We start from the raw sequence: 23,996 nt of genomic DNA on the forward strand, positions 1-23,996 counted from the left end.
ATATTCTGCAAAAAAATACCTTTTCAACGACGTATCACTCATTTCTATTGGTGCTGGTCCCAGCTTCCATATATTTATTGTGCCCATCATCATTTCTCTCTAATCTGCTATTTAGTAAAAACAATAATGAGAAAGTGTGATAAGACTGACACTCGGACACACTAGTGGAGATTTGTGTGAGTGGCACCGCAATGCAATTCGCTGTAGGATCATAAATGTGTGGTTTAAGTTACGTGATTTAAGAGGGACACTCGTATTGGTGATAGTTGTTGATAGGTTTGTCTGAAACAAGCGAAATTATGATGATTGCCAACGCTACGGACAGCACTTCATGCAGAATTTGACAAATATAAAGTTTCAGAACTAGAAAAATAAATAAAAAAAATTATCCAACTGCAAAAATCTATTACCTAAGTAAGAAATTCTTTCATATTGAGACCAATTCTATGGGACAGTAAAAAAATCCTAAGCAGTTACTTAGGATTTTTTTACATGTACCTAAGTAATAGTTATTCGTACCCATTTTTTTGGGGGCAGAATTTATTAATTTCATGTGATGATCATATATTTAAAACACAATTACATCAACCATATTGAGAGTAACCCTCAGCGTAGCTTTGATTTGCGTCCACCGCAACTGTTCCACCGCGAGGTCTGATCCTGAAACTCATCATATTGTTTCGAGCTCGACACCCATTCAGAGACTTATGTTAAGTTCCGATCCTCACACCTTAAGGTGGCGGCTCGCGCCCGCGACCGCGACACATGAAATATACCTATACTATGCTCCACACGTAGGTTTCGGATTAGTATACCTTTTTTGCAGACACCGCTACTCAATTTCGAAGTACGAAATTTCGCTGATTGTTATTTATAAAGTTTATGATTCCGATGTACGTTAGTTCAAGAGTATGGAATTCCTCTGTTTGTGAGGCATAAAGTATACAGGGTGGCCCAAAGAGTGACGTCCAAAGGAAAATGTTTGATTCCTTAGGTCAAGGGGTAACCAAATCACCCCCATTTATGTTCAGCAATTTTTAGTAGTTTAGGAGTTATGCTTTTTTTTCCTAATTGTCTACGAAAATCGACCTCAGTGGATTAATTATGTTTTATTATTTTTTTGGATAACTTTTTTAAAGTATTTTTTATTTTTGTGTCATCTTCTTAAGTTGTTCTTTTAACCTATTAAAGCGTATCCAAAATCATGTTTTCCTCAGTTATTCCTGATTTCGTGGACGTTTTTCACGTGGACATTGGTAGGTACTACGGCCTGGGTCTCCTATTTTATGCTATATGCGGCGTCCGACTTTGACGTAAACGTTTCGATCAACGTCCTACGGCCTACCTACGGCGTCTACGCGCCAACGTCGGCGTGTGAGGGAGACCGCATCAGTACATTTCTATAGTGAGCATCGTGACGCGGCCTACGGCGTGACGCTGGACGCGACCTACGGCGTAAATAGGAGACCCAGGCCTACAATTTTTATTTAACGAATACCTACCTCATTTACTTTGACTATACAACTCTCATTTTCAACAAGCCGGGTCGGTCCACCTGCCTGATAGAAGTTACGACAAAGACTTATCCTTTTTTAACCGACTTAGGACGTTCTCAATTGTTTTTTTCTCTGCGCATGTAGAATACTGTGATCAAGCGATCATATTCATAACATATCGCTTCCTGTTCGTCTATCGATAGTCCTCCTAATAGATAAGACCGATTATATTACCCGGGAATAATTCTGATAGAACCAGTTAGAAGAACAAACAAGATTTTATACGTTTAAGTTTTTAAGCTTATTTTATTGAAGCGAAATGACATAAATAAGTTTTTAAACCATCGTTTAGGTTAGGTTTTCAGTAAAGACTTGGCTTGTACCTACGTCTAATTACACTGTAGATTTTACATAAGTCCAGGCCGACAACGGTAACTTTGGAATGATAAAAAATATAGGTTTTTACTGTATTAAGAAGAATAATACATATTATACCACGTCAGTTTTAAAAAAAGTTATAGAAAATGTTTAAGTATGATTGTTGCTTCCCGGCGCTGAAAGGGGTTCTAGCTCAGCGTGACACTATGATAGGCTATAGCGCAGGTTTTCAGCTAGAACCCTGGCTTACTCACGGACTGACTTGACATAAAATTGATGAATAGTGCCCCCTTTGTTTTGTGCAGTAGTTTTGTCCAGCAACTACCTACGTAAGTACCTATAAATACCTGTCTGGTATTAACAGCTCCAGTAAAACGCAGTTTAAGTTGGAAGATGTAAATTATCCTAAATGAGTATCGCGTGTGCGTAGTCATGCCTACGACTGTATACAGGGTGTTGCGAGGTAGAATAGTAGATAAATTGTTTATTTAATTAACCCATTACATACACAGGTTAAACGGAGAGATTACTTTAGGTAAGCCGGAAGAGGATGACTAACGAGAAAATTCTTGAAAAAAATACTGCTATGCCAAGCAGTAACAAGTCATGTGACCAAACAAGATTCTATGGAAATGACAAATTAATTCAAACCAAAAGTCGTACCTCAAAAGTTGTTTAAAGTGACGAGCTCAGTAGCTCTCTTTTGTCTCACCATGCCCTTTCGCAACACCCTGTATAGGCAAACGTGGTGACGACCAATCCATATTGTGTTCAGACTGAAATGGCATTAGTTAATGATCATTTAACAGTTGTTGAATAAATTATTATTATAGTGAGTAGAATGGAGCAGCGGTTAGCCAACTCTTGTGTCTAAAGTCTTTGGTTCATATCCCGCCCGGGAAATATTTAAGAAATTCCCCAGGTTACTACGAAAACATTACCCTCCTCCATCGGCAGTCGGGTAAAAATATGCCATCTTTTCTCTTTTTATGTATTTTAGGCGATAACTATTATTTCCTTATGTTCCTATAACAGGCACCAATCCGATAGGCCCTTGAATAAAAAAATGACCTAAATTCAAATAACTCTAAGCTTACAATTAACTTCAATAGATCACGAACCGTATTATTCTTTTCATCTTTATTATATGGTCTAGTGCCACACAAATTGTGGTGTCCATATCCGATACGGCACAATATTATACCATTGATTGTCTCAATATTATATCGAATCAATGTTTTTAATCGACCCCTTAATATTAATCGCTTCATCGGCATAGACTGATATTGGGTGTGCACAGACATGACAATCCAATGATGAGAAAGCTAACTGAGTATCTTCAAAAACGTGGAATAAAGATCATATTATTTGTAATTAAATACCTAAACTAACGAAGTACAAGATGTAGATAGACGGTCGCAAAGATAATGACAAGATAATTTAGTATTTAAAAGAAAAAATCTTAATTCACCATATTTACATCGTTTTATCAATTTACTACATCGACGGACATACTCAGTGAAATTTATTCGCGGCGTTTAACAAAATTATTCAAAGAGACCATGTTTCATTCTGTAATTGAATTTAATGAGCTTATCATCGTTCATTCAGATGAGTTATTATCATATATCAGCGTAATCATGGGGAGGTTAATGTGTGTAATTATTTGCTTAACTTTGTTAGGCCTTTCGAATGCTTTTGATAATAATCTTATGCCCAATGTTATGTGTGGGAAGACCACATATTATTAGGTGTTTTGCTTAAAATATAGGTCACCTGTGTAACCTGTGTTATTACCTAATATCTAAGTGTTATACAAAACCTCCGATAGATTCAAGATAGAGAACTGCTATATTTCATTTAATTATTCACTACGTAATGTAACTACAAAATAGGTATTCAGCAATATCTATATAAAATATAGTACTTAAATTCATTACAAAAAAAATCTACGAAAAAACTAACTAAATTTTTAAATTCGGAAATAAAACATTCAATACAAAGTCACATCTACATCCGTTGATCTTTGTCCACTACCTCAGAAGCGGGCGGCCCGAGGGCGAGACAATATCGGCCCAGATTGAATTATCGATCCGATAATGGGATCGCCTCCAAGAGTTATGCCTCCATACATTGTTCCTGCACTTTCATCGTGAAACAGGTTGCCGCTGAGTTTCTTCGATTCTTGTTGTGTTGCTTTCGTTTGGTACAGTTAGGTACTAAGATATTGAGTTGTACTGAGATGATATGTTAGCCGTTTTTGGCAAAGATATTATTACTTAAATAAATGTGTCTCAAATCATAAACAGTGACTGTTAGCGGATGCATCCTACTAATTTCTATGGCTGTTTTCTATAAAAAATATCTATTATCATTTGAACTACAGTACAAGCTAAAAAAATATGCGTGGCACGGTACCTATGGTGGTAATGTAAGCAGATACTAGTCTGTATAATAACAGAGCTTAGGAAATGGGATCTACCTATGACCAACGGATAAATATAATACAAAGTATTGCTTTAAACATTAAGGTATATAGACCTTAATGTTTATAGCAATCTCTAACAGACAATATTAGGATAGAAGGAATGGATGGATAAATTATTAATATTAGATTATCAGTTATGTACCTATTTCTGTAGAATATAGCTGAAGACCGACCTCTCATAACATCACGGACACCTCCAACATCCGTGATCTTAGAGCGTTTGAACTGATTAAAATTCCGTGAAATGCCCCTGAGCTTCCCAGGCGTCGACAGATAGTCACCGTTATCTATCATCTCGACTGCCCATAAATTAGCAGCACTTTGTTAGTGACCAATAAAACGCAACGTCTTCACTCGGTTATCTGTAGGTTTTGTCTCTCATCTTAACTACCTGGCTTCCGTCAAAGACTCCTGCCGCTGACGTGAGGACTGCCTAATTTATGTGCATCAGTCTAGGTGCTTCGTCTTTTAAGAGACTTTGGTTTTATTCGTCACAGGTCACTCTAGCTTACGACTACAGCTGCGCTTATAACAATAACAATTAAATTGTTTTAGGCCATATAAAAGGGGTGTACAATAATACTTACAGATTAATACTTAAATACTAACACAGATTAAGACTAATTGCCAGACAAACGGGCTATCATCCTACCTGCTAAGCAGGACTTGTTGCATTTAACGTATTGACGACAGCTTTCGTTCGTTGTTCGTGATGCTAGAGCAACCCCCCTGGATCTCATGGTGTCGCGGCGCCATGTCTGATTTTATCACACGAACGCGCGTGGAAATAAAATCGTCCGTGTCTATAGGTCATTTGTAAAGTATAGTTTTTGCGAGAAAAAAGTAAGTCGCCAATTATTCGATGGAAGTTGTAGTTGGAGACACATTCCATAGGAACGCAATGTTCGGTTTTTTTGGGGATTCATTGTTCTAATGGATCCCGCTAAAACGTTACAGGATTAAGTAACGTTCAAATGTACCTAATGTAGAGAATAATCTTCACAGCATGCCCTCTGACCACGTGGTGCCGACAGTGATTAAACGTTAACGTCTAGCTATCGGTATCGTACCTACGTATCGCAAAAAATGATTTATCACAAATCTATGGATAAAGGATGAAGTGGACGCACTTATGTCAATTTTCAAACAGAGAATACTAAATACGATACGTCCGTTACGTACGATGACCAAAGGTGGACGCTTACCTTACATATCGCATATGTGGTCCCAGTGGTGGACCTTGGAGAAGCTTTCCAGCAGTAAACTGCGATGGACCACAGAGATATGAGACAAAAACAATTATAAACAAACGTAAAATCCCACATAATATTATTATCCAAGTTCTAAGAAGTATTTTAAGAAGTTTTTAGTATAACCATAAAACTCGCTATTGTCCTACGCAACCATAAATGGGCCAAATCGTAAAAAGTCGCGGAAAAATACAAAAATAACAATGGTTACAAACATACGTTTTTTTTTGTAAACACGTGAATTCTATAAATACACCAAAACGTACGAAGCATTTACTAAAATGATGATATCTCATCAGATCGTCAGCAATTTTCTTAATCTGAAGAGTTCAAGACTCTATGTAGGTTAACAATGCAAAAGAATTAAGTAAATAAAATACAAGTCATAAGTGTAACTAAAGGACCATCGCTCCTATTAACGCACTAGCTATAAATAATATATAAAACAAGAAGGGCATGTTAGGTTTCCAAAATCTCCTCCAATGTTGGCAAAGTGTATGATGCAATAAGAAAAGAAACGTCTCATACCTTGAATGTTACAGTAGCAAACACAATTATCCAAATTTGTATGTTTATCAGTAGAGAATTCTTGCACGCATCGTTTCAAAATCTTTAGGCCATCAGAACAGGTGAACTATGTTTTATTACTATGATGACAAAACTGTTGAACCCATTATGTTTCTCGTGTAACGGTATACGATAAAGTCCCAAAAAACATAATAGATGATGTACTTAGTTGCAAAAAAAATGTATCACCGAAGGGAGTCTTCGGGCCTTGTAATTGTCATCGTGATTCATGCAACTAGAGTATCCAAAAATATGTATTTATACATTCAATATGTTTCACTAATCCCGATTTCCTCTCTAGAAAACCATGTACCTGGTTAGTAAAATCAGTAGGTAATAACTAGAATCTCTAGCCCACGTAAATCAAATAAAAAGAAGATCTACATAATATTTCACCCATAGCTAATGCTTTCCACATCAAATAAGTGAGTAATAAACAAAATGAGCACCAAACCCTGGGAAAGCCCCGAGTACTTACGTCACTAGCCACTCTAGCCAGCCATCAGGTTGCTGCGCCAATCTCACTCGACATCGCTCTCACGCGCGAGTCACTACGTGAGATATAAGCGACACCCTGTTAATAAGCCTTGTTCACATAGTCTGAGTTGTCTTAACTCTCATTGATCGTATACGAGGAGAGTTTTTTGAATTGGACGTGCGGTGGTTGTAGTTGATATGAAGATAGTTTTTTTTTTTTAAATATGCAATTTATTTTGTGTAAGTTTAATCCTTATTTGGTCATAATGCGTATTAATTACAGATTGATTGAACAGCAACCCATTATTTAGGGTGATAACCAATGACTACTTAGTAATAGCGGCTTGTGTCATCTTTTTCGGATGGTGATTTTAATGGCGAAGAAAACCAAGTGAAATTTGGCAGCACAATCGAGTGTACCTTTCAGGTTCTGACCAATTACATTGTTGGGGAGAGAAAATGGTGACTGAACCAATAATTAGAACTGGGAAATTAGGCACAGTCGCCTCAGGCGCCATCTGTAATAAGATTTGTGTTTTTCTCCCCCATTGCTGTCGTGTAATGTTACATTTTACTTCAACTATGCCGATGGTCCCGGTTTGGGGTCGGATGGCCGTGTGTGACATGTCCCAACACATTATTATTATTTTAGGTACATTTCCAGTTCGACAGGGTAATAAATAAAATATAAATGAGTGAAATAGAGTCCATTTATTAAATCGCAAAATTGATAGTATAAAAAGGTTTGTTTTTCTGCAATTGTTTCTACCCTTCTTTTATACATAGTTTTATGTACATTTTATCTATTTAGATAACTACCTACTGCATTTTACATGCACATATACACATACTTTGTTTTGAAAATAAAACAATAAAATATTCAAGTTAAATGTTCGTATAAGTAAATAAATTATTTAATTACAAAGTGTAAATTATGTAACAACATTTGGCTACCCATGAAAAGGAAATTTAGGCCTTTATATCAAACACACATAGGCATTACATATTTTCCTCGGTTTCGATAGAAGGCAAAATATATTAAACAACATTGGCGGAAGATACTAAACAACTTTTTGTTTCTACAAGTTTATGCAAAAGAAAGATTTTATTAGGTTTACTCACTGTAATCAAAATCAAAAATCAAAAAAAATCAAAAATGTTTATTTACATAACACTTAGCCTAATTTTGACAAGTGCGTGCGGTATCCCCATTTAAGCTAGAAGGCCTGTGTTTGGAGATACCGCTCTTCCATAATAATAGGTTACTTAATAACTAAGAATGGCCGAATGGCATACATAGCATAATCTTAAGAAAAGAAAAGAAAAGAAATTTAATTATTGATAAAGGTAACTAAAGGTATACATAGTCAAGTTAAAGTGCTATGCGTATCTATGTTTACTAGTGCGTGTATTTATTTGCATGTGTAGTTAGTTTGGTTGGTGTGTGTGTGTGTGTGTGTGAGTGTGTGTGTGCGCGTATGTGTGAGTGTGAGTGTGTGTATTTTGTGTTGTGTGTGGGTGTATGTAGTGTGTAAGCTTGCGTGGGCATGTGTGAGTCTGCTTATTCGCGAATGTATTTGTATGTTTAGGTGTTACATGTAATACAACCATTAATTAAACAACAGTAATCAACATTGATTAGACAACACCAATTTTTCTCACAGACATCATTATAAAGTATATTTATTGAACCGTTCACAGTATTCCTAATTCAGGTCAAGCGACACCTCCAGTTAATGTGAGTATAGACTACAACATTTTGTCGAGCATTTCTTTGTAATGTAACGTTCTTACGAATGGCACAATACAGGCAAAAGCATAATAAAAAGTTCGTAAAAGGATGATACACTAGAACATATCAGAGAGCGGCTCGTTGTTCTGTTACAAGTAAATGTTGTAGTCTATACTCACCTTTAGCGAAGCGAGCGAGCCAGGCGAGAGAACTTTGTTTCACGACTTCATATATTATAATTCGGCTGCGAGCTACCGACTAATGCTCGCTACTACTAACTGGCAGTGTGGCCTGGAAAACAAAACATCTGGAATAATGTAAACCGCCCGTAAAGTACAACCAATGTACAACCCTGATCAGTACCTACGATTAGTAGTCATACTTATAATCGTAGTTGTAATTCTGCAACCGACTCGCCGTATCGCTCCGAGCCTGCCTGCTGTGGTGGCCACTGAGCCCGTTCCTGGGGCGGAAGTTGGCGAACTCTGTGCTGAAGGAGTCCTGCTCGCTCTGTTGCCTACCCCTCCTGGAGGGTTGCTGTACTGGCTGCACCTCCGTGTGCCTACCCTTGTCGGGGGAGTGGGGCGGCTCGCCGAGGAGGTCGGCTAAGTAGTTCTTACGCTCTATGTGGTAGCCGCGGGCCTTCTCGAATCCTGTAACAAGGTTATGGTTTCAGTTTTGGAGCGTCACTACCCTATCCTAGGCGCCTTGCTGCCTTATTATAGAAGTAGTCTTCGTCAATGGAACAGGCGCAAATGCCAGCTTTCAGGGTACCTAGCTACTGAATATATGCACCATAGTGCGTAGCTAAAAAGACGGATTTCCTTCACATCAGTGCAACATAGCACGTCGCTAGTGGATATACTTCCTAGGACACGTAGCCAGTAGTGATTTTAAAAGGGAATCAAAACCTGTCTTATGTCACTCTTTTGGAAGAACCCATCAGTATACCAAATAATCTTCGCTCATGATGAAGACTTCACCACTGTTATACTTTGGTCAATGAGAGAATGCCTTTTTGACGTTTGCTTATGTCTTGTAAGTAGAATTGGTTTTCATTTGCAGTCATCAAATATCTATGGGATTTCAAATGTCAAAAACGCATTCTGTCAACGGCCATACTATAGGTACCACATGCTCGTGCTTACGTTCAATAGCATCCTTGGCGGGAATGTTCACGCGGTCGCGCAGGTAGCGGCACACCATGTAGCCGGTGCGGTTCAGCCCGTGGGTGCAGTGCACGCCCACGATCAGATCTGGAACAAAATGAACAGTTAGGAGACATATCTTATAAGCAGATGGGGTGCATGAAAGAGACTCCCCGAGTGACGCGTCAACTGTTGGGTAGCCACCACCAATGAACAATCCATAAGCATCGTCTCTCGCTTGTAAAATCTGATGTAACTTGTATGGATCTGACAGATGTTTGACAGGCGAGTGACGCTCTTTATTTATGCATTGTTAATAATTGCTAATGTGTCGGTTATGGTACGGTACGGTAACTGCACTTTAAGTATCTATTTATGTATGTATGTACATCACCCTAGGCAGTCAAAGAGCCATAAACTATCTGATTGACCATAGTGCCAAACCCTGTTGTAGTTATTGTGTTTGTCACCAACACGCTAAAGGGATGAAGACCCTATCCGTTGTCTGACCAAATTAGGCCTTAGACGTTAGTGCATGATTAGATCAGGGTGGCTGAGAACAGAGTGTCGTGAGTGTGACGCTACTGAGAAGAGACCTATATCTCAGAGATTATTGTCTGATCAACGCTTATCGCCAAAATTGAGCTTGAATCATCCCATAGTGCAGATGTGATTTGACAAATAAGATTTTTAAATCGGACAATTTCTTCAGGCGAGCTTTACGAGTACATAAGTCATAGGATTAGATATACAGAAATTAAAATTGAACTAATAAATAATCACTCGGCATAGTTTAACAATGCCGTGTTTATTAAAACACGGCAGATTGTTAAACTATGTCGGAATAACACCAACGCATATTGAGCATCACAACCTAACCGATAAAATCAAAAACCTTAGTAGTGTAAACATTGTGAACCCCCAGCCCGTGTCATTTAATACAAGAAAGCGACACGGATCGATAACCACGAAAGCGATCCGCAGAAAAATAAACGATAACCACATGTACCTATATCCATATCCTACTATAGTAATGTATGTGTGTGTGCGTCTTCAAAATCGCACCGCGACGTAAACAGTGGGTCGTTGACATCCCCCTCCCCTAGGGGTGCTGACCTACTCGACTGAAACCTGAAATGTGGCTACTAGAATAGCGAAAAGTATTTTTTTATTCTTTAGTTATATACTCGTACCTACTTGTGGAGTGGGTACTTATGGAGTCATTATCATCATCATCAGCCAATAATCATCCACTGATGGACATAGGCCTCTCCCAAGGAGCGCGACAACACTCGGTCCTCGGCCTTCCTCATCCAACCACTACCCGCCACCCGCCTAAGGTCGTCAGTCCAGCGGGCAGGAGGGCGTCCCACGCTGCGTTTGCCTGTTCCTTGTCTCCACCCGAGAACTCGTCTACCCCAACGGTTATCGGTTCTTCGGCAGATATGACCAGCCCACTGCCACTTCAGCTTGCATATTTTGACAGCTATGTCGGTAACCTTAGTCCTCTGACGGATAACCCCATTTCTGATCAGAGAAACCCCAAGCATAGCTCTCTCCATAGCACGCTGAGCGACTTTAAATCGGTGGACCAGTCCTACCGTCAGTGTCCACGTCTCTGCACCATACGTCATCACTGGCAGGACGCACTGACTTTTGTCTTTCGGCTCTGAGGAATGGCCGAGGAGAATATGTGACAAAGTTTCCCGAATGCAGCCCAACCCAGTTGGATGCGCCTTGCAGCCTCCTTGTCGAAGTTGCTTCTGCCTAGCCGAATAGTCTGCCCGAGGTAGACATATTCTTGCACAACTTCGATTGTTGCCTCACCAACGGCGACCGGCTCCGGTTTGATGTGAGCGGAGTCATTATACATTATACTGAATGATCAGGAAATATTCATGGAAATTATGGCAATAACCTCCGAAAACGCATGGATCCTGAAATTTCAATTTACGGGCTATGTGATTATTTTTCTGTTTTAACTTCTTGAAACGGTGTTGAAGTGGGTGTCTACCGTACAAAGGTACCAGGAGTTCAGGAAGCGGCCGGGTGCCGGAGGAAGCGGCTGCAGGAAGCACCTTTGAGCCACCGCAGAGACACCCTGTAGCCACCCAATCCAACATCGCTATGTGTTTCTGTCTTTCTCTTTAATTTTTTGTGTCTTGCATTCCACTGTTGGACGTAGAATTGGCATTCTCGTGATTTTTGGTTCTTCTTTCGTTGACAACAATTAATTGTTAACGGAGCCTATTGAGCTTTTCTTATCTGTGTTTTCAAGGACACGCTCTATATAATACCACTGGTTATAAATCCTGGCTTTTTATCATGGAGTGATACTCGGTCAAGTCTCGAAACCCTTCTGATAGTAGACTAGTCACCGGCACTTAGTTATTTCGTACTCGAGGAAAAAAGAGGCAAACTGTCAGCTCATTCAGGAGTGCCCTTATGTCCCGTCACGACTTACTCTTTAAGACCACATAAAAAACACTATCCGCAAAACCCCAACTCATTAATGCTAAAGCAATTACGCTTGTTAAACATTACAAGGAATGCGAAATAAAAAGCGCAAGGTCTATGCAAAAATTCCCAGAGAGCCGGCACTTCATAATGGGGCGGCATTATGCATGCAAATCCATTCCGAGTTGACTCTCTTACAAACAAACCGACAAAAACATCTTCATTTGCGGCGATCCATCAGCGAGGGCTTTCGCCGCCGTCTTATTAATATACGCTTTCAATTACAGAAACAAATAAAGCACGCTCGTGGACATGTGACTTTTCGTGGGAAAATATGCAAATGGCGGCGATGTATCTCCGTTGCATAGGTCACTGGTTTGGTTCACGTCTTCTTAATCTTGTAGTACAAAAACATTATGATGTTTTTTTGTACTTAGGTACATATTTCTTTGGTATATAAAAATAATCTTTTTCAGTGTAAATCTTTTAATGCATATTCTTCAATTCGAATGCAATGTATGTAAGATTAATTTTATTTTAATCCCGAATGTCTGATCTTGCAGGTAGCGCAAGGTGTAGCGGGTGCAGTAGTAGTGAGGTAAGAGTCCTTCCGGCCTTAGGTGGATCCCAGTCAAGTGAATGATACTTAATTAATGATTTATGATCTCTTAATATCCCTACGGAGCCTAGTCTACCTGTATACCTAATACACCCACGCACATGATTCGTCACAAAACTTTTACAACATTGTATAACGCACTATTCACTGCACAATAGTGACATTGAAGCCTTCACTGCATCAGTGTGACATACACTTAGTTAGCATAGAAAGTTACCTCAACAACATAACTTCCAATAATGATAATAAACTTGATTGAAAAATAAATAGAGGCAACCGGACGGGCCACTATGGACAAACAGACAAAAGGTATCAAAGAGGGCGTTACATAATTATAATATTGATAAACGAACATACACCGATGATATTACGGTATACCGTATGTATCTCATTATTGCGTAATAGTAGAGCCGCCCACAGACCTCGTATTTCTTTAGAGTTGACACGAGTGAATAATTTATTATTGCATAAACATGTGCAAAATCAGATCTCGAATCAAAGTCCCACCAATAACTATCAAGATGACGATAATGAAAAGCATCCTAGCATACACAAAACAAACTGACGTTTAAGTGTGCAAAATATTCAAAACGGGACCATCAAGAATCTCGCACCGACATCAAGCGCTCAACGGGGCTGCCACAATGGCGCACTAAACTCTATTTAATGATCAATCTGCATTTCGCACGCGCCAGTTAACAAGTTTACGACAACATCTTCACAACGACCGTCCGCGGAGAACTATCGTTAAAAACACCATCGTTGCCAATACGGTTAACTACTTAACTTGGTCGATCCTTTTGTATAAACTCACTCACATTGGCTAATGAAATTGCGCGTTTCTGATTGCATCAGTAGCGCTTGTAGCTGTTGCATATAACATAAATGATTTTTTATATACCAATCACAAGGTTGCATATATCTGATATAACATATACGAATTTTTATATACCGAATCACAAGATCTCATGAATGACCAAATTCCAAATAAGCCACTTCTACACCTTTCCTATCACCAGCATCGGTTGCACATTTGGTGACTGCACCGAGTGAGTTGTCGCACGCATCGCGGATCGATTGTCGTCGATCGAATCGAGTCATTGTCGTTCGGATCGAGTCATTGTTGAGCGATTCGAGTGCTCGATACCGACGCGTCGCCCACGCGGCCTCTTTGCATCGTAATCGGCTTATTAGGATTTTACCGCACGCCGTTGTGAGACGATAGCTTCACAGGCGTCTGGGATCTGGCACCGCGGGCCTTAACTGCTATTTTCGTTATATTTTTGACAAAAGGTAACCTACAATTTGATAGATTTGTAAATGCTGAGTGAGTTATCAATTATCACATATCTTGCATGGTAGATGTGTGATGTGTTACATGATTAATATTACCAGTAACAGTAAAAAGTTTTTATTCAAAGGTGAAAAGGATTTTTCCAGGGAGTAAGACAAATAGTTTAAAGCTACGTATTATGCTAAGCCAGATCGTATAACTAATATTGAATTAATACAGATTATTATTTTAAATGTTACCGAACATACCAATAATTGATCAGACAATATAACATTAACAACAATATTATCATGACAAATTGACTGAACAAATTAACTCCGAGCTACGTGACTTGGGAGTGAAATGTTCTCATTCAGAATGCGTGCACTAAACTCAATTCACCCGAACAACTTCAAGTGTTACACCCATTGATTTACTGGTTCAAACAGATATTTACACGAGGGATGTTCAAAAGAATGAATCACACAAACCAATCGCCCAATTTTACAGTAAAGTAACAATAGAATTACAGATGGGAATAGATGGACTTTTACATTTACACGAACACACACAGTAATATCCTTCAGGTTCAGCCGTTTGGGAGCTACGGTACTACAGACAAATACACACACACACAAATACTCAGATAAACAGACACGTAAAGCTGATAACACCCCTCTTTTCCATCGGCGATAAAAAATTGGGTATAGAAATGCACCTCTGCCTGTCCCGCAATGGAGTTACATTAGACCAAGTCCTACATTATGTATTAAAAGCGGAAAGCGGACAAAGTATTTGGTCATTTGTCACGAACACATCGAACGCTGCAAGAGTGCAACTTTGTCTGGTGCTATCTTATTAGTTTGTTCCTAGAAGTGAACAGTCCTCGAAACGGCTATATATCTGGCTCCGGTATCAACAAACTTGCAAACTTTGCGAGCAAAAATATTTTCTGTGACGTCAGCGCAATAATTTCAACGACGATACCAAAGTTTGGGAAGTTTGGAGTTTGTTGTGATCTAGAATTAAAGGTACGCGAAAGGATACATTCTTATGGATATACACACATACTTTGATACAGTATGAGAGGTAGTGATTGTATGAGAAAGCGCTATACCCAGCAGTGATCGATTGCGGGCTATGGACGATAGTGACTCACCCGTTTGTAGTTAAGTCACTGTAAAATTAATAATCTGATTGTGTTCCTCGTGTATTCCTGTGTTTTACAAAACCCTAAAAAAACAGCCAAACATGCAAATATCAATGTTATTCACAATGTAAATAAAACTATTTTATTGCACAACAACAACAAGTGGTATTGCCTCTGTACATTAAAGTGTAAGCCGGCGGCGGCGGCGGTAAAACTGAAACGGCTCAATCGAGACCACCCAACATAAACAGTAGCTACAGAGCGATGCTGAACAAAATTCCTCGCGAACTACGGGGTAAAGCCTTCTAAAACTCTACAGAGCCTTACAACTCTACCCACTATGTAACAAGGATGAGATTCATGTGTCAAAGTAGTGTATAAGTAAATCAGCGTGAGTATCTCGCGATGGTATCTGCGTTCGGTGTGAAATATGAATATATTCGCATTACACATCTAAGCGTCCCGTATTTGCACGTCTCTGGAGGGTTACTCTATACTCATGAAATACGAACGAGAGCTGTTGTGCAATCGGCACGTTTAATACAACAACATAGAGTCGTTCCTCGCGCAGCAGTAGCGCTCCGTAACTTAGTTTTTTGTCATATAGAGTAACCCCCTGGCTGTCCTTAGTGTTTTTGGCTTCATTTGTACGTGTCACAATGTTTTTTATTGTCGCTTCCTCTGCAAATATTTTATTTCTCCACCCGACATTTACGGATGAAATTATTGGATTAGGGAAATAAAGTTCCATGATTCAGTTATTCTTTATGTCAGTTTCAGCCATTTAACTTAGAAGGTTCTTGTTAGTATGTATAAACTAAGATATCTTAATTAATAATAGCACGGTAAGGTTATGCATTGACTATGTTGTTACCGACAGTACCAGCGCATTTATAAATCTACTGAACCTTTTCAACTCTCAGATTTTTTTATTAGGAATAAAATTAAAATTAAGGATAATACACTAAAATTCTCTCTCGTAACACATGCATGCAACATGAAGGCAAATATTATTAAATTTTAAATCATGTCATGGCTAGGACCACTGCTTCTAGCAGTGGCTAAAACCATCTCAAAAATACAAAGTGAAGTTTAAAAACATCGTGATTATCGGAAACCAAAGACAGTGTGGTACAAACTGTATATGTATGTCGTCCAGAAACACAACCATACCGCGATGTAGAAGTGGTTCCGTCCGCGACATCTATCGGTGGGAATGGGCAACTTTAACAATTGAGTTTTTTCTATGGGTACTTTTTGCAAAATTGCACTTATGTTATTTGTGCAATAAATATTAATGTTCCGTTGCCATTGTGATCTATTTATCTCTCCAAATTACACAGCAGTCGTAGTACCATCAATAATGACAACATAATTTGAATGACCACGACGTGTGGACGACTCCGCTCGTCACGCTGAGTCCTTCGTCAAGTCGCGCGCCTTAGACTCGCGCGCCGCGCGCGAGTTGCCCCTCCCGTATTTACCTACTTTTTTTGTCGTCAACTCGCTCGACTGTGAAAATATGTAGAGTCAGCCACAAAAGTTATAATTTATTATGCTATTTATGCTTAAGGTAACTACTTAAAATGTAGAGGGTATTTTATAGGACTTTACCTTAAAATAAAACACAATATCCTTTCGGAGATGTATAATTTAAGATATAATATTCTAATAATAATAAACAACAAAAAATTGGCTTATTACTTATCAACATAAATTCACTAATATTTTTATAATCTTATACAGGGTGTTGCAAAAAGGGTATACTAAGCCGAAACCTACATGAGCAGCATGGTATATCTAAGCCCGAAACTGAAATCAGAATTTCAAAATTCGCGAAAAAATATATTCATTCTCCATAGTAAAAAGTCACGTGACCAACTAAGTTTCTATGGAAAATAAATATATTTTTTCGCGAATTTTGAAATTCTGATTTCAGTTTCGGGCTTAGATATACCATGCTGCACATGCTAGTTTCGGCTTAGTATACCCTTTTTGCAACACCCTGTATAACAAAGCAAATAAAAATAAACAATAATATCACAATATGTGAGAGAAACATTGCACTTACTATCAAACTAAATTATTTAAAACAAAATATATGAAATTAAGGCAACTAAAAAAAGCATTTGGCTAATAATTACTTAGGTACTAATAAAATCAGTTAATTTATTATAGACTTACCCCCACAATACATCAACATCAGTAAAAACTGCCACATTTTAATATTTTTGCACTGTACTGTAGACTGTAAGTAATGCACTGTACATCTCTGCTTCGCATTAGGAGTAACACTAAAACGACGTCACTAAAACAATGACGTTTTAACCCTTTAAACCGGTTTTTGCAACAAAAACTTGAAGGACATAGCTATGACAGGTAAAATTGGCGCACGGGATGAAAGAGATAGCAATCTTGGGTATCATGCGTCATAGGTCACATCCCCTTTTGCCTCATTCCGCACTTCCAACATAGGCTTTATTGTCCCGAAATCAAAGCATCTACTTTAATGGCGACTGTCTAGTCGGTACCTTCTTATGCTAATCAGCCAGGGGACAATATTTAACTATATTTTTTAGTTTCAATTCGTTTGCATCTGACCGTACTTTACATGTACTTTACATGGGCACGCGAGTTGATGATATAAAAAAACAGTAGATGCCAACTCGCGCGGCCATTAAACCGAGGGAACACCGACAGTTATACACAATTAATTGAAACTGCCCACGTAATCTAATAAAAGTAATCAAGCTGGTCAATTTCGGTGCACAAGACAAACACGGGCGCCCATTCGTAATTAGAGCTCCGATTTAATGAACGGACATTACGAATATCGGGTACAGTCACCGTGAGAAGTTCGTCGATAAGTACGATTTGTGTCAGTGTAATTAAAAGTGTGGCTGCCGATAATCGAATCGACTTGATTCGGACTATTCGGGACCAGTGTACGCTGACCCGTGCGGCGCGCGGGGGTCCAGTGCTTCTATCGGCGCTGAAGGGTCGCGACAGGCTGGCATTGTGGCACATTCCTCGTTAAAATCGGAGCGGTCTTTAATTGAAATCGTGTGTTGTGTCCAGCCCCGCCGATAAGGCCTATTACGACTGCAGTGACGTTTTGACGTAACCAGCCGCCGCTGCAAATCGGGGGGCAACGAACTTTGAACACTTTATTGAATAACTATCGGTTTCGTTCAATATATCTGCCGCTTTATCACTGTATCGGGTTACCGAAAGAATATTAAAGTCATTTTTGACGCATTCATTTTCATAAATGTTATATTGAACTTCTAAAAACTTTCTCTTCCATGCGATATTAACTGATAGTATTACTTAACATTAAGGGCCCGTACAGGGTGACGTGCCGCGCCAATTTTGGGTTTTCAATGCTCTTCACACAGCACACGCAGTGACACGCACACATGTAAGTTTGCACAGTGGGTCGATAAACTTTTACTCGCCAACTTTATTGATAATTATGTTCAAGTACATTTTGGGTGATTTTAGGGTAAGTAAGTATAATTCTTACTTACACTGGTAGGCACCAGGAAAGAGTAGAAATTAATAGGGGTGCCACTTTACTCTATACTCGGAACCCGATTAGCTTTCTCAAACAAATGTGGTATATTTACTTGTAGAAAGGTAACTAAAAGTATTAAAGTGTAGATAATAAGTTTCGGGCATCCTCCAGCCAACTGAACCCCGACGACAAAGCAAAGTAAATACATAGTGTCGCATTTTGTTAATAAATAATTATTACTTATGAACACATAACAACTTGATGCCATTAACAGAATGAACTTAGTAAACCCAGTAAACCTAACACATCCAGAGGAAAAACAAAATCTCTTTCTCTCTCTCTGAAAAACATACTTAATAGCCCAAACTCGATGCTTTTAGCTATTAACATCTTTGAAATAAAATTGAGCCACCACCGTGTTACTGCCCTCATCAGATCCTCACGAGACCATACCTCAACCAGCACCAAGAGACTGTATTTTTGATCCCTAACCTAATGTTCGTGCGTATTGTCATCACTTAGATCCATTCGCTATATTCCTGCTCCTCATCAGACCTTTACGAGACTGTAATATCACGAGAATATTGCACACTATCTAATTTAATTTAATGTATTGAATATACTGGAAGAATTATGCTTCCTCAATTTCAAATCAAATTATGTTGGTGTCATAAAAGTTGAAAAAGTGCAATGACAACCAATGTGCAGTGATTTTGTATCTGTACACGATAAGATCGCGAGCTGTCAGTGCTGCCTAAACCGACGTGACCCTTCTTTGGAGGCCAGCGGCCAACTGAGTCAAACGTCACTTGTGTTTATGATTTTATAACACAGAAAGCCGCCATAGATTTTTGTATGAAGATTTGAGGGGAAGAAATTGCTCAAGTTTGGGATTAATTTACACAAAATAAGTGTGTGTTTATTAAAAAACAAGGTATTTAGCGCCTAGTCCAAGCCTTTAACTTTATAATATGATAAAAATCATATGAAAATTCTTTATAATTACGACACAGTTGTTACAATACGGGAGTGTGATTGACTGGTTTTTCTTGATATTCTGAAATTAATTTACAGTTATCCATAATCATTTACTTAAATTCGAATGATTCAGCACCTAGCTATAGACTCTTCAACTACCTGTGTGATTTTTTTCAAGGCTGTAGAGCATCATTTACTACATAATTCTATGACAATGCCAACCCTCGATTCCCTATTGCAGACCCTTAACATTGAATGTTTAATTATAATAATATAATATAGGTATAAATAATTTATAATCATGTCTTCAATGTCGCACTTGCTTATTCCCGACAAAGAGGAAGCACAAAAGGTGAAAGAGCGATTAGTGAATAAAGAATCTCACTCAGCACCACTCTCTATAGCTTGTACAATGTACAGTAATAGGACACAATTAGGCAATGCTTACGAACACCTAGCCCGCCCCCGCTCCGCACTCGACTCGACAAACGTTCGAAGAACTTAACCCACATACATGTACAATTCATCGAGAATGTGCTTGACTTCCTCCGCCGTGCACATCGCTTGTGAAGCCTCAATGCCCGTCGCAAACTGTTATGCGACAAGTCGTGAGCCGGAATACGCTAAGGACATAAATATTGACACAACTACGACTATATGAAAACATGGACGTAGGCTTCAAGTGCTGTAGACGGAATAAAATAATTCGCTAGCGCTTTTGCCGGCGACAGTATCGGAAGCATCAAAGTCCGAGGTGATGTTTTCACAAATCCAATCTTGTAATCTTCAGACGGCCGCTAATCGCACGCACCGAAAACAAGTTTGATATTATGGCATTTGTTTGCGGCACAAAGAAATTTGTTTGCGATACAGTGTGAAAGCCGGTGGGTCGGTGGGACTTTCCTAACCTTTAGTGGCGAGCAAACCGCAAGAGCCATATATCCGCCTCACGCAGGCAATCAACTCCGCTAACATTTAGTGCAAACAGAAATTAGACTCACCGCTGCGAACGCCCAGGAACTCATCCACTGCGTCCATGAACCTGCGAATAAGGAATCCGTCACTCAGTGATAAATCAGTCTTCACCGTTATTGGGGTAATTGTGAATTATTGTGAATGAAATTGGGTCAAATCCGTATCTCACGTTATCGGATCGCAAATGTTTAAAGATAAATAAGGGAATAAATGGAATGAAATATGTTGAGGTGTGCACGTGCCATTGCAGTGTCACATTAAACACATTATAGTAGCGCAAATAAAAGCCCACGCGAAATTAACAAACACCAAATAAGGCGGCAGAAGTAGTAAATTTTTACAACTTCCCTGCTCCTCAGGAATAAATCTCTGCGTCCATAAACACAAATATAAGGTAACCCAACACTTGTTCACAATGAAACAATCATAAAATGTTTAATTTAATTTTGAGAAACCTAAAATCTACGGCGCCTGCCAGGTCGAAAATGAATTATTATCATGTGTCGATCGCAGCGTGTCGCCTAACTTTAATCGATTTTTTTACACCTCGGCCGGAGCGGGGGCTGGCCACAAGGTGATTCCGCCGACAGAGCCTACATTCCTGCCAATTTCGTGAAATATGTTTGTTTTCATCATAACAAATGCCTTTTAATATTTGTTGTTAGGGGGCCGAGCCGCGTTATTGGCATATTTCGTGAAATAACTCGGAGGGGTGGTCTAACGAATGAGCTTGTTCGTACCTTGCCGCAAGAAAAAAGCTCCCCTTACCTACATTACGAGCCAAAAGATTGTTAAAAAGTTTCCTGTTTCTATGATGAAAATTTCATTAACAGTAAAAGGCTAAATCGTAGTAAAACAAGAACTTTTGTTTGTTGTTGCTTTGATTAAGCATTCTAATGTAAAAATGTGAGACTTCGACAAGTGCCGCTTGATAAATGACATAATTATTAGTAAACACCCCTTCGCTTGGCCCGCTCGGCAGTCAACCAGTTGCGGGCTGCATGTTTATGATTCAGTCTATTGCCAACATTAGCATCTTAAACGTTGCAAATGAGCTCTTCACACCGCTACCCGCCTTAAATTATTCAAGACCAACCTGATGCCTCATAGACAAACGCTTTATTATTACAATTTGATAAGAGCTCTGAGCTTCGTAAATATTTATTAGATTTTAATGCTTCACCAGTATTGCCGACTTTTCGCATTGGGTTGTCATATCCGCCAATATTAACTAGTTCATTGAGGTTAATTCAGATGTTTGCTTTGGATTCCAGTAACATGTCATTAGCATTCTTACTAGGAGATCGCTAAGATCATAATGTACTTCTGAGGAAATCCTCATTGCCCTATTTGAGTTTGTTAGTGGAAGCGACGCGTGGCGTGCGGCGCGCGGGGCAGTGTCAATATTTTAACCATGCATGAAGTCACGATTCACAACACATTCAAGGAATACCTCTATATCAAGGCGTCTGCTTACGTCTTTCGTTACCTTTGCAATTTTGTGTGGGTCTTCCCCGATATCGCATAAATAACAATTTTGCGAAGGTTTTTCAAAATCACATTGATTAGTCAACTAATTTATTTATTTATACATTTATTGCACAGTTCATACAATCAGGTGGACTCAATACTAACAACATCTTCTACTAGTCAACCTGCAGGAGCTACAGGGCAGAATGCATATATAAACCAGACTGCCTAAAATATACAATCAATATATAAACACAACAACTGAGCATGAAAAGACTGAACTTTATCAGGAGCGTCAGTATATGGACACAATACGGTCAGGCTTTCTGTTTGCAAATTAATGAGAGCTTGCAAACATCTCTAGTGATGACACAACTAAAATAAGCATGACCACTGCTTGATCGCAATTGCTTCTCAGAACTCAGGTTTAACGTTCGTAAGGAAAATCTTAAGGGACAAGGATATTTTAATAAATTAAAATTTTCAAAGTTCTCATTAAAATTAACGCAATATGGATGCGGTAATAAACTAAAGTGATCATTGAGAGTGTAGCTTAGTCAGTTTAATAGATATAGCTTTTAACGACGTGTCTGTAGGGACCCCTTCTGCGATGCGTGGCGTGACGAACAACTTTCCGATATTATCATCATTCAGTATGTTTATTACTTTCAAACCAATAACTACATTCTGACTCCTAATATTCTCTCCTCCGATATTTTTAAGACTCCCGTGATTTCCTCTCTGTGGTTTAATGAAATAGTACGGGATTAAACGTTTATGTGTTTGTGTTCACCGCTAATAAGATTTATCTAGTTAATAGCTTCTGACAGATCAATTTCTACATTTTATAGCTAATTTCGTTAACGAGGATATATAACATCATCGTGGCTTTCTCTTCTATGACCAAGACATTATTGTTGTTTGTCACGGAAATGTCCATCGATTAATACGTACCTACCTTTATAATGATTGTAAAAATTAAATTATCCAAATAAAAAACTAATAATCGAGATTATACGCAATCGATTCGGAAAGCAGTTGCGTTACAAATGTGGCGTGGCAGCGCCACAAATCATACAAAAAGAATGCCATTACAAGTGCTTCCAGGTATTTCCTGGGCTAGTGCGCGCTCATTATTTAGAGTCTGTCAAAATTGTGTACTTTATTGCCCCGCCTCAGCGCCGATCGTTTTCATCGTGAATTACATGTTTTCTTATTTAATATTAGCCGCTTGTTGGTCGTGTATGATAATTTATATGAGGCGGCGTTATCTGTCCGGGGATCGCTCCTGCGTCTAATCCGAGTATTTTTCAAGTGCCACCGCGGTCCGCCGCTTGCTTCAAATTTATGTCGTTCCCGCGCCGCGCTGCAATTACGGTCATTGTAGCGCGCGGACCAAGACTTTTACATTCAGGAACAAATTGATTTTTGAAAAGATCCTTATCTTTAAGCGTATTAAGAATTTTATGATCTTTAATGATTGCTGCAACCGAAAAAGCCTCTTTTTCATCATCGGCTCCGAGGGTAATGAGGCTGGGGATTTTATAGATTCGTGATTTCCTGTTCTTTAAAATCTTTATTTATTTTATAGGGCGGCGTTACTAGTTGCTTTCACAGGGCCGTGGGTACAAGTGGACCTCACATACGGAGCCGGCACGCATCCATCATGGTAGAGCCGCGGACATGTCGCCACACTCGGTACATCAACAAGCGCCCAAAGTGCCCGAAACAGAGATAATAGACGACATCTTGATACAAGTCCAGATAAGGGCGAGAGGTTCCCATGCAGTCCAGGATGTCCTGTGTCGCCGGGGTCAAGTTGTTGGGACGTGGATTGTTACACATCCCAGGTCAGACGTGATCGAAATATTTATTGTAACTACTTTCGGAGATCTAAAGATTTTCCGATACCAACTATTATTTATAGGACGACATACTTAATTTGAACTGAAGATAAAAACGGTATTTATGAAAGACAACATTAATAAAGTCCGCACTTATGTCATAAGTAACATCTGATG

At 39.0% G+C, this 23,996-nt stretch overlaps 1 protein-coding gene across 1 annotated transcript in view; it reads right to left on the reverse strand.

Moving 5' to 3' along the window:
* Nucleotides 1–7,664: 7,664 nt before the first annotated feature.
* LOC105388836 (RNA/RNP complex-1-interacting phosphatase homolog) overlaps nt 7,665–23,996 on the reverse strand; it is a 66,297-nt gene continuing 49,965 nt past the window's right edge. Inside the window, exons 6-9 of the mRNA XM_048629371.1 lie at nt 20,532–20,572; nt 9,537–9,644; nt 8,253–9,041; nt 7,665–7,777 (exon numbers count right to left, since the gene is read on the reverse strand). Coding sequence (XP_048485328.1) covers nt 8,758–9,041; nt 9,537–9,644; nt 20,532–20,572 — 433 coding nt within the window. The 3' untranslated portion in view covers nt 7,665–7,777; nt 8,253–8,757. The remainder of the gene's footprint in view (nt 7,778–8,252; nt 9,042–9,536; nt 9,645–20,531; nt 20,573–23,996) is intronic.

Source organism: Plutella xylostella, chromosome 23 (genome assembly GCF_932276165.1).
Source record: "Plutella xylostella chromosome 23, ilPluXylo3.1, whole genome shotgun sequence".
Taxonomy (NCBI): Eukaryota; Metazoa; Arthropoda; class Insecta; order Lepidoptera; family Plutellidae; genus Plutella; species Plutella xylostella.